A 12,558-nucleotide genomic window follows, 5' to 3' on the forward strand; every position below is an offset into this window, starting at 1 on the left:
GTTTTTTGTTTGCGTGGAATCTGTTTTACTTTGTTTATATTCTTAATCGCTGAAGTTGGAGGTTTAGTTCAATAGTTTTTCACCTTATGTTCTGGCATTGGTATCATAAGGCTAAAAATTTCTCTCTTAAGTACAGCTTTGGCTGTACACCACAAATTTCAATATGTGAAATTTTTGTTTACTTACGAATATTTTAAACTTTCTGTTGTTCTTTTTTAGCTCATTGTAGAATGTTGTAGAATGTTTTGTAGCTGTCAGATACATAAGTTTTTCACCTTATCTTTTGTTAAGGGCACTTCATTGACTTGTGTTCAAAGACATATAAATTTGAAAATAACTTTGTTTTATAATTCAGTATATGACCAATTTTTTTAAACATTCCATTAGTGCTTGAAAGCAATGTCTTCTGCATTTGCTGGGTAATTTTGGGGGTGTTTTATAGCTTAAGCTATTTTCTTTCTTACTGACAGTTTTCATCTTTGTAATTGATCAGTTGGAGAGAGGAGTAATATTGAATTCTAAGCACTATGAGGGCAGGTTGACCCTTTTGGCTATGTGGTTATAACGATTTTTCTTTGTATGTTTTGAAGCTATGCTATTAGAGACATACCAGCTTATAATACCATCTTCCCAGCATATTTTACCCTTTGTCAATATAAGATGTTTAGTGCATTTAGCTTCAGTATGTTTTATAGGAAATATACATATATCCATTAACATGCATATATACATGCATATAAGTATATACAAATGTATTTGTGTACTCACACTTAAATGCCAAGAATATCTTCTGTCCTTTCTCCTTCAACTGTTTTGTGTTTTGGATAACTCTCATTCTGTAGCGCTGATTACCTTTTGAAACTCGGGGTAATGGTCTTGTCTGTAATACTGAGTCTATGTTCAGGTAACCCAGTAACTGCCCTATCTGTATTTATATGTCTCCCATTCTCATTTGTGTTTTCTCCTTGACCTGGCCCTTTTTGTTTTTCTTATCTTATTCTCTTCTTCCCTACCTTCTTTTAGATTGGTTATGTTTTATTAATTATTTTCCCTTGTACTAATATGGAAAATAGCATTGGTCTTTTGGTTGTGGCTCAGCAATTACTCTAGAAAGTTGGTTGAGGGCCTGTTGCTAACAACCTTTCCCAGTTTGTGTTGTATTCAGCCTTACTCTCAGAAGAGAGTTTCAAAGTGGACATATAATTTTGGGTTTAAACTACCCCTTGCAGCAGAAATAACAGTTGTTGAGCAGTCTGCCCACGAATGTGGTTCATTAGAGCAGCTTCTGTCTTTTTTCTGGGCTGTTTTTAATTGCCTTTGTTGCTGAAATTTTACATTTTTGCAGTGACACATCAAAAGGTGGATCCTGCTCAGTATTCATAGGGCTTTTTAAAACTGGGCTGATAGCTGTGTCTTTCATCATATTGGGAAAGTTCTCAGCCATTATTTCTTCCAGTGTTGCTTTTTTTCTGATAGATAGCACCTTGCATCTGCTGCCTCAGTGTTTGATGTGTTCACACTTGATATCACTAGTGATGTGGTTGGGCTTAGCATCTGCTAAGCCCATGTCTGTCTGGCTTTTATTGTTACTCTCTTAAAACTGCCATCTTTTTCTGTTGAAAAATTTGTTTTAAAATCTTTTAGCTACTAAATACCTAGACAAAAGGATGACAAGTTAATCTTAGCTGATTGTCTCTGACATACTGCAGATTTCTCCCAAAATAGAATTCAAATGTGTGCATGTTTTTATCATGAACAGTGCTCCAAATCCTGATAGACCTCCCATCGGCTGCATTTGGTATGAGATCCCTGATCTTCCTTCCTTTGAAATACAACTTTGCAGAAATTTCCTTGAATCTACATGTTTTATTTAATGATCTTCTTCCTTGACCTAAAAAGGCAGAAGCAGATACCAAGTAATACTTAGAACAGTTGTTTCTCCTGAAGACAGTGAGGGTGTCTGTGGGTCTGGGCTTTGAGGGGATCATTAGACTGTGTTTTCTGTTTTTTGTTTTCCCAATTTTTTTATTTTCATAATCTTGCATAATTTTTTCCTTCTATTTTTATTTTGAATTTTATGATACAATTCCATAGGCTCCAAGTCAGTACTATCATCATTTCCATTTTACAGACAAGAAAACTGAAGCACAGAGAGATTAAGTTATCCGGCCACCAATATGACCCTACAAAGTGGCGGAGCCGTGGTCTGGACGTAGGCAGTGTCGTCTCAGAGGTGCCATGTCACATATCAAGGAGCCACCATGGACAGGATTTTTATGCTTCCTCCCCTGTTAAACTATTTGATCAACTAGACAACGTGGCTGGGATCATTCTTGCGTAGAATGTTTGTGGGTTAAAATAATCATTACTTGGCAAATGAGATGGTATCTCTTTCTTAGTCTATCCTCTCTCACACACATGTTCTCTTGGAGAAACTAAGTTCAAGTTGAAACGTGGTGGTGTGCATTGCTTTGATTTAGTGTTCACTGAGAGGGCAGTTACCCAAGTCTGTTTTTATTCCTGTTCCAACTGATTTAACCCATTAAGTTTGCATTAGGTGAAAAGTCGGGCTACAAGGAAAGAGGTGATTCATGTCATGGTAGTGGAGAAAGGATCCATGGATCCCCCAAGCATGCTGGGAGGAGGGAGCCCAGGGCCAGCAACCCAGAGGGGACAGGCCGTTAGATGTACTTTGAGAAAGGGTCTTTGCACAAAGGAGAGTGTGTGGCAGCCTGGAAGACAAGTGGAATGGGATCCCATGGTATAGTTGTTTGTTTAAAATCACACACAAACACACATACAAACACACAAAACAGACTACAACAAGGGCAAAGGAGTTAAATAGATGTTTTTCCAAAGAAGACAACAGCCAACAAACACTTGATCGGAGGCTCAGTATCATTAGTCATTGGGAAACTGCAAATCCAAACACAGTAAGATACGACATTCTGCCTGTTAGGATAACTGTTACCAAAAATCAAAGTCATCAGGGTTGGCAAATTAAACTGCCATAGTCCCACCGTGGGTATGTTCCCAAAAGAACCAACAGCAAGGACTTGAATTGATAGTGTATACCATGTTCGTAGTAACTGAAAGGTGGAGGCCAGCCATGTGTCCACGAATGAATGAGTGAACAAAATGGCATGCAGACGTACATACACACTTGGCATGTTAGATACACTGAATAGTTCTGTGCACCATCTTAGAGGAAAATTGAAGATATTTTGCTGAGTGAAATAAGCAATTTACAGAGGAGCAAATACTTCATGATTCCACTTAGAAGAGGTACCTGGAGTGGTTAGTTGGAAATAGGACGAGACAGAACATGGGTTGGTGGCTGCCAGAACTGGGAGGAGTGGCTGAGTGACTGTCTAATAGTGTCCAGAATTTCGGTTTCACCAGATAAAAATGGCCTGGCATTGCATGGACCTACTGCCACTGAATGGTATGCTTAAAACATGGTTAGGATGGTAAACTTGCATGGTGCATATTTTACAACTGAGCCACCTGTCCTCTCGTTGTTGATGCTTGTGTTCGTGCGTGATGGAGTGGGGGAGGGGAAATTATCTAGCATTCTGGGGGAGGGGGAGGTGAGATTGTTGGGGGGCTCCAGGTCATGGAGCCTGCCATTTTGTGGGACAGACTTGGCTGGCTGGAGGAAGCAACCTTCCACCTGGGTGATCTTGGCAGGAGGCCTTAGTTCTGCAGTTTGGCTGTAGTTGGCACAGATGCTTGTCAAGAGTGGCAGAGGGAGAAGTGTGTGTGAAGCATTGTGTAAGAACGGTGTGGCAGGGGCGGTGGGGGTGGTGGGGGTGCTCGTCTTCTCTTCAGAGCTTGAAGCAGCTGTGACCCAAACCCCTCTCTGCAGGTTCTCAGACCAGGACCAACCATGCATGTGGCTGTTTGTCCCCAAGTTAAGATCCTCACAAAGCATCCTGCCACTTCAGTCATTCCTGTGGGTGTGCTGGAAACGTTCCACTGGCTGGCCTCCAGCAGGTGTGCTGCTGTTAGTGCCTTTCTTTCCAAGGTCTACCTACCTCATTCAGCAGCTCAGTCTAGAGGGCCAAGGTCGGGATTGACACAGGTGTTTCCTGGAGACCTCAGGTGCTCCAGGACCTCATCCAGCACTCAGCGTGCCAAGGATGGACATTGTCATCAAATCTGACCATGAGCGGCTGGAGCCAGTGGTCCAGCGGAGGGCCTGCAGTGGAGGTCATGGCTAGTCATGTGTCTGCCTCTGCCTGCTCTTCCATCCAGTTCATTCTGCATTGGGCATGCTGCCAGTACCAAAGGTTCTCACTTGCTCCCTTACCAAGCCCAAGGGCAGGTTCCCTGCGTCCTGCTTTCTGCGTGCCCCCTCACTCCCTGGCCGCCCCCTGAAGCAGCCCGGTCTGTGTCTGCTGGCCTTGCAGCTTTGCAGCTGACACACCTTTCTCTAAAATGCCACCCTGTTGGATTGGAGGCGGCCTTTGGGACAGGCCACATGAGTCCACCTGGCCAGTTCGGTTCCAGTGCAGCAGGTGCTACCTCTAGGATGCTCAGTGAGAGTATGGTTGAAGCAGGAACAGAAAACAAAAAGGCTAAACTGGGGTTTCTTGAGGTTATTTATGCTGGCTCAATATATCAGTTGTTTGTTTGTTCTAAAAATAATACCAGCAGAAAGATGGAGGAATAGCCCAGATCATTGGCCCTTGGACTGAAACAAGAAGCAAAATTGTAACTGATATGGGATCAGACTGGAGTCCCTGCCTGTCAGAAAGAGGAGGCAAGATTAGGAGAGCAAGTGGTGTGTCCAGCTCATCAGAGCAGGCTGCGTTCGTGTCCCCAGCCCAGAGCCCTGCGTGCAGTCCCACCCCCGCACCCACCCCCCCCACCCCGGCCCTGCTGAGCAAGGCGTCCCCTCCTCAGACTTGGGCTCCCACAAACTTTGTTTTGCTAAATGAATGTGGGCCAGCAGGTCCAAGAGTCTGAGTTGGAGAAATCCCACCCCAGCCTGCTCTGAGTGCACATGTGTGTGCACACACACACAGCAACCTGTGAGCTCCCCTGGTGTCTCCGCCTACAGCTCTGGGCCTCAGCAGCAGTCCCCTTTCCATCTTCCCTCTGTCCTCTTCTCCTTCCTCCCTTCCTCCTTTGTTCTTTCTCGGAGACTGGAGAGTGATGGACCAGACAGACGCTTCATGAACTTAGATTGGCACACCAGGCACCTAGGCATCTGGTTGCCCACAAAGCCCAATCCAGGGGCCACAGGGAGTACAGCAGAGTCTGTTCCTCTCCAGCCCCCGGCGGATCCGGCAGCTGAGGCAAGGGCCCAGTGTCATGGGACCTCTCTCGGCCTTTTCCAGCTTCAGATTGATCGGAAAATCTATTTTTCCTAATGAACCAATGAACAGTATGTCAATATTGCAATTATGTAAGCTAGAAGAGCTAAGAAATTGTGTATTTTCTGTGTGTCGATTGGATAATTAGATCATTCATTCAGGTGACATTTCCAGAGTATTTGTAGTTAGTGACACTCCAAGCAGCATGTGATACCTTGCAAGAACAGTGGTGTGAGCTGACTCTATCACCCGCCCCCCTCCCAGCCCTCCCAGCACGTGTCAGGGAGTGGGTTAAGGTCTCTCAGCTCCTGCACCTGCCCAGCAGTAAAACTCCCACTTGGCAGGGAGCTGGCCCCACTGCGCTGCGTCTAGCCAGGCCTGGTAGTGGTCTCTGGGGCGGTGCCTCAGCCTGGCCCACTGGCTGCTTTCTGCACAGCACCTCCTGCTGAGACCCTACTGCTGGGGGCAGGGAGCAAGACTGCCAGGAGATCCAGGCGGCTAGTTCAGCACACAGTCGGCCATCCCGCGTGTCGGTGACAGCGCACTAAGGCGCATTTCCTGTTTAAGCCGGCTTGAGACCTCAACACACATCACATTGCAGGCTTGGTTGGATGGATTCACTAGCCTGCCTCCCTGGGTGATGCTAGCTTGCACACAGCCTGTTCTCTCTCCCTTTCAGACACTGATTCCAGCTGACTCATCTGGCTCCAGATTTCCATCTTTCTCTTCATCACCACATGCTTTTTTGCATATTGCTTTTGACTCCCCTCAAAGCTCTGATCTGTTGACTGCCAAACCAACTTCTCAGCTTAAAGCTGCATCCCCACATACTTACTCCCTGCCCACCTCTGCCTGCTCTCTTCACTCCTTTACCTGGTAACAGACGTGCACCTTCTGCTGTGTGTTTGGCAGCCAGTCCCTCTCCTGCTCCCCCAGCAGGCTTCCTGGCAGTGCGTTCCCGACTCCAGCCCAGCCCCTGGTCACGTCCAGCAGGTCAGTAGAGAGCAGGTCTCCAGCAGGCTGAACCCAGGAGCTCCTGGCTGATACCAGCACCGAGTGCCAAGCACTCCATGTCCCTGTGGCTTTGTTTCTCGGTCAGCCACCACCAGTGCCTGGTCACAGATCAGCTCATAAGCGAAGGCTGGTGTATCATTGTGCACATATCCTGCCCATGGGCTTAGTGAGTGTGGGTTTTGGTGCTGCCAAGGAACACAGGAGAGAACCATGGTTCCAGCAGGGTTCCGATTTCTTTCCAACCAGAGTTCTCTGAGATGCACCCTCCTTCCAGAATTTAGTAACATCTGCCATTTTAGCCACATCTCAGCATCCATCCGAGTCTCGAGTTTGGGACTCATAGGGACAGTGCCCAGGTGTAACTGACCTAGAGGGAGGTACCTGAAGCAAGTCTGTGCTTCAGGCTGGGAAGTTTCCAGGGAATCAGAATGTCTCCCCAGGGTGGCCTCCATGTATTCAACCTGACCCCAACAGATGGCACTAGGAAGTCACAGCGCCACGTATCTCAGAACCTCATAAGGGACATATATGCATGTCTTTTTCTAAGCTTAACAGTTGTTATTTCAAGAATTATCTTGGGATTCTTAAAAAAAAGTCTTCCAAATAAAGTAAAACATTTCTATTATCTTAATGAAAAGTAAAACTTTGATTAACTGAGTCCTTCAAACATTTTGAGTTTTATATGTACCAGGTGTTTTGGGTGCAAGACAAGTCAGCACACACACACACACACACACACCCCATAATTATTCTTTAAAAAGCAATGTGTGATACAACCTGGAAGGAGTTCCTGGCAGGCCAAAGCTCTACTCAGTTTCAGAGCCATTTCACCCTAAGCTACAGACCCTATCTCATGTTGGCAGGCCAATCTTGTCTTCTGATAGGACTGAACATTATTTCAGGGCAAGGGACTGGATTTTATTTCCTCTTTTATGCCACACAGCATCTAATGCCAAGCTTTGTGCATCCTTGGGCAACTATTTGGCACAGGATTTTATAACACTACATGTGGTCCTTAGTATCTATAATACAGTTTGATCTTAAAACATTTTCTTCCATTTTATGTTCAATGTTTAGGATCCAGCGTATTTGGGCCCAAGCTTCTGTTCACCCTGGTAGTGTGATCTTGGGCAGTTCACTCCTTCCCAGGGTTGTTAAAAGGATCAGTGACTGAATGTGTAAGGTGTCTGGCCACTGCTGCTATTACTATTTCGCTTGTCCTGGAAACAGAACCATCCTAGGCTTGCACTTGATCAAACCATAGTTTGAGCTCCCAGTTTCTGAGACTGTGTTACCATTTGGAAGGCTGCCTACAGTGAGGGGGTGCTGGTTGCTCTTAATCTTGAAGGATGAGTAAGTGTTTAAGACAGGAATGTTGGAAGGGGAAGTAGCCTGTACAAAGACTTGGGGGAAGGGAGGGAGGAAGCCAAGTGACATGGCGGGGGCTGGGGAAGGGGTTACCACAGCTCTGGTAGGGTATGTGTGTGTGTGTCACAGATCCCTCCAAGGCTGAGCCTACAGCCCAGTGGCAAATCACAAAAGGCGTCACAGAGATAAGACGTAAGATTTCAGTCAGTAGTCTTGGAATCAAGTTGCTATATTCTAGCCAGGTTCTTATAGTTTTCATTAACTTTCTGTAAGTTTTCCTTGAGTCTCTAAAGCAAAATATTTCTGCTTTTAAAACTTAGGTGAGGGCCCCTGGCGTGGCCTAGCGGCTAGGGTCCTCGCCTTGGACGCTCCGGGATCCCATGTGGTCACCGGTTCTAATCCCGGCGGCCCTGCTTCCCATCCAGCTCCCTGCTTGTGGCCAGGGTGGGTGGTCGAGGATGGCCCAAAGCTTTGGGACCCTGCACCCGCGTGGGAGACCCGGGGGAGGTTCCTGGTTCCCGGCTTCGGATCGGCGCAGCGCCGGCTGTTGCGGTCACTTGGGGAGTGAATCATCGGACAGAGGATCTTCCTCTCTGTCTCTCCTCCTCTGTATATCTGACTTTGTAATAAAATAAATAAATCTTTAAAAAAAAAGTTAGGTGAATGGATTTTGAGGCAAGGGTCTGGGACAAGAACAGAAGATTCACAGAGCCCCTGACTTGTACCAGGAGCACCAGCTGACTGATGTCAGGGCTGGACCTGGCAATGTGGCTGCAGCCCTGACCCTGCAGGAGCCACCAGCATCACCCTTGGGCTTCTGTCATTCCGTGTGGAGGAAGTGGTTGACACTAACGCACTCTTGACCTTGGGTGGCCATACCCTGGGACTCCCATCATTCCATCTGTCGCCAGGGAAAGAGTCCCTGATCCTCTTTGTACCTTTGAACACACACATTACATTGTACATGGCTGAGGAATTTTGTGTTACCTTAAATCATGAGAGTTGTCTTTTCTTTACCTTCTGTAGTTTACAGAGAAAGTGAGCCAGCTCAGAGTGCAGTTGGAGGTCCTGGGGAAGTGAGGCCAGAGAAGGGGGTGGGGAATAGATCAATAGATTCAGTAGGAAGATCACATCCAGAAAAACTGAAATTTGCTGCTGTGGAGTTTGTTTCCCACATGGGAGACACTGCCCCCCAGGATTCCCCCATGTCCCTGACAGCATGTGTTAAGGATCAAACATGGAGAGCCCTCTCAGAAAGGAGCATCTCCCTGTCTTCTCTCTACCAAGGACAAGCATCAGTGAATGTGGTACCTGCCGAGCAAAGAGGATGGAAACGCTGGCAGTGGAAGGCCTCTCTGAGGAGTGATGTCTAAGCTGGCTTTGGGAAGCGGGAAAGAGACCAGATTGGCAGAGATTCAGATGGAGGGATATGGAGTGCCGTCAAGTTGTGTAAGAGGCACAGCATCTATGTAGTGGGTTTTACTTGTGGGAGAAATGTAGGGCACAGAACGGATGGGGAGATCTGAGCAGCCAGAGGGGCCTTTAAGAACTCGTCAGGGGTTCTGACTTGTTTTGGTGACAGGTGGCCAGGAAGCATGGCAGTGTCTCCAGCCAGGAATGAGAGTGAGCTTTGATCTTGTTGGTTAGACTTCTGATTGCTGGGAGATCAGAGGATGGGGTGGGATTGGCACTCATGCTGGGATTTCCCTGAGGGCAGTGGTGAGTCCTGGTACCCCCCCACCAGAGCCAAGGACTACGGAGAGGCAATGTGAGCTATGGGAACAGAATGGCCTGAGGGACCACAAAAGAAGCAAAGTCCTAAGCTTCTCACTTAGTGGGTCTGGAGGAGGGGCACAGAAGCAGGCACTGACAGGCTTGGGAAGGGTGGGAGGAGTTAACCAAATCCTAGCCCTTGACCAGCAGGGTTGGGGCAGGTCAGCAGGGGCTCTGAGCCTCACGCCCCCTTTCTTTGTGTGCTTCCAATGCGGCCTTTTTGAAGCAGAGTGGGTGCTAAGCATCATCATGGACGGTTCCTCGGGTGTGGTTAAGACAAAGGAGTCTCCTATGTGATTTTGTCAAACAAGGAAATTTTGAAACCTCCAAATCAACTGGCTTTTGTTGGTTTGTTTTCTCCTGAAGAGCATGCTGCTTGTAAGACCCCTGTGTTCCGATCACATGGGCCACTTGGAGGCTTGGCACCTGCCCACCACACAGGGTCATGCTGGACTGCTTCTGCCTCACTGAAATGGACGCTATGCTTCCCAGGGCCCAGGCGTGTGCATGGCCCCTTTCTCAGTGGGTGCAGGCACACACACACACCCAATGCTGGGGCTAGGCTAACCTCTCAGTCTGGCTTGAGCTGTGTTGTCTTCTGTTCCCACACAGACTACTGTTTTCCAAAGTGAAGTTGGAGTCACTCTGCCGGGGCCCAGATGAGGCACTGCTCACCTGCAAGCACATGTTACAGATATGGAAATCTTGCTACAACCTCACCAACCCCAGGTAAGAGGCCAACCAGGTCTGCTTTGCATGAGTTTTGCCTGGGCCCCTGCCCATTGGTGCCTCCTGTGAATGACATGGGCAGGCACTGACCTTGTCACTACTCCCTGAGCACCACCCCATACCCTGCCGGGGTCCCACAGGTGGCAGAGCCCGGGAGTTTCAACATTCCATGTATATGAGGTTCTGAAGCAGCCAATGCAGCCCACTGTGGGGACCAACAAGCCCTAAACCACAAAAAGGCTCTCTGACATGTCTCCAGCAGCTGTTTACTTAACTCATTTATGAGCCTGCTCGTCCATCTGTGTCATATTAGAGACCACATCCTACTAGGGAGAGGGGACGTGGCTGTTACCACGATAAGGCGTCACTGTCCAAAGGTTAAACTCATGACTCGGACAGGTATCAAATGAGCACGGGCCAAGGATTTAACTTATATTTCCCAGTGTGGGGACAGTGAGATGTTCAGACTTGATCAAAGAATTGGGTAGGCAGCTAAGTATAGGCAGACATGCTGGAATGAATTTGCAGATGGGTGTTGACAGTGGCCTACGGTGGTGTTGGAATGCATTGCTTGGGGTCGTGTCTGCTGTAAGGCGAAAATTCAGACTTTGTGCCTATCCAACAAGAGCTCTTCTTGGTTTGTGGCCTAACAGAGCTGTGACATCGCCAAGTCAGCAGGGTGCCCCACTCTAGATTCAGGCAACCTGGGCAAGGTGGGTTGTTAGCCACTAGTTTTCTCCCTCTTTGCGTGTTTTCAAGTGTTGGCCAGTTTTTCCTGAGGGTTGTTTAGCTGACTGTGGGTGCCTCCCTGTGAAGGTAAGTGATCTATGAGAAGGGGCTGCAGATCCCAGAGATTATAGCCGCTCTTACAGCCAGAGTATGTTTTCAAATTCACAGAGAGGTGTCGGTAGAGACAGCCCACCCTCAGCTGCCTAGATGTGTGTCACTCAATTGGTAAATGTACACAAAGGGCATGGCCTGCCCAGGAACAGGACGCTGGGAAGCAGAGGGGTCCGTGAGGCCTGTTATTTAACACCAGTGCCTGGTGTAGGCCTCCTGAGACCAGACTTCAAGCAGACTGTGATCCCCTGTGGGTGGTGCTGCTGGGAGGAAGGAAGTGGGGGAGCCTGGAAGACCAGGCCTTGGTCCAGTCTGCACTTGTAGGATTTAGCAGGGAACCCCTCCTGGTGCAGGGTGCCTCCAACTTCCTCTAGGTGAAAGGTAATCCTGAGATTGACCTGGCCCCCTTCTCGGGTATCTTCTGCAAAAACCATATGGAAAACAGAAAGTGTCAGTGACTGCCTCCCCTCAGGGGCCCCCACTCCTGGTCCGTCATAAGACTGGGGCTGGGGGATGTTGGCCAGGTTGGGACCCTCCCTCTGCCTGCACCCCCTTCCCCAAGAAGAACAGAAGCCTTCAACATTGCCACCGCCGCATTGCCGCCGCCGCCCACCCTCTCTCCATTCTCCACACCTCTCCCACCTCCCCACATTCCCTCCCACTTAGCAACCAAGAATATTGAATGTGAAGAGAGGAAAAAAATAGCAGAATTAGAAAACTTTAAAAAAAATACCTAACCAAATGCCTGGGCTCTGTCCATCCTCCCTCAGTTTTCTGAGGGATATGTCAGGGCCGGGCTTGGAGGAGCCTGGCCTGCCTGGGCAGAGCTGGAGGGCAGGAGTGGGTGGCCAAAGGGCTCCTCCAGCCAGGGCTAGTGACCGAGCAGCCCCTTATTAAGGAACATCCTGGCTTTTTCTTTCAACTTTATTTTCTCTGGGATATAAATAAATGCTTTCCCTGCAGCCCTCACCATGGTGCAAATTTAGACATCCTCTCCCAACAGCTTGGGTAAGCAGTGGACCCTGGCAATATAATAATGTTTGAAGGTGACATAGCTGTGGGCCAGAGGGGATGGCACTCTTCTCAACCCCAGTGGCAGGGCACCTGTGGGTCCCCCAGCCTGACGTCCTCAGATCACACAGTGCTCTAGAAAAGGGAAGAATCACACCAACAAGTGCCATCCTTAAAAATAAACGGAGGAGAAACAGAACACATTTTGGCAGGAAGCTAATCTCCCCAGATTAGTTCCCTTGCCAGCTTCCTAGCTCTGGGTGCCCTTTTTCTGAGCATGCTCAGTTGTGGTTGGACTGTTGATCCATCTGCCAGGGTTTCCTAGTCTCCGTGATCTGCTTCCAACTAAATCCATCCTTCTCTGTCCAGGCCTCCAGGGCAGGAAGACGGCAAGGCCCAGGAGAGGGCATGGGCAGTAGCAGGGAACGCGTGGCCAGAGATCCAACCCTCACTTCATGTTCCCAGCAGCTAATTCAGTCTTTTTTATTTCTGTACTATGAGC

General features: G+C 48.2%; 1 protein-coding gene across 7 annotated transcripts in view; it reads left to right on the forward strand.

Annotated features, from left to right (window-relative positions):
• Nucleotides 1–12,558, forward strand: part of TTC7B (tetratricopeptide repeat domain 7B) — a 173,631-nt gene that overhangs the window by 109,110 nt on the left and 51,963 nt on the right. For all 7 annotated transcript variants that reach the window (XM_058655184.1, XM_036496314.2, XM_004584341.3 and 4 more), the window contains one exon: nt 10,089–10,205. In XM_058655184.1, the coding sequence (XP_058511167.1) occupies nt 10,089–10,205 (117 nt within the window). The remainder of the gene's footprint in view (nt 1–10,088; nt 10,206–12,558) is intronic.

This window comes from Ochotona princeps, chromosome 26 (genome assembly GCF_030435755.1).
Source record: "Ochotona princeps isolate mOchPri1 chromosome 26, mOchPri1.hap1, whole genome shotgun sequence".
Lineage (NCBI taxonomy): Eukaryota > Metazoa > Chordata > Mammalia > Lagomorpha > Ochotonidae > Ochotona > Ochotona princeps.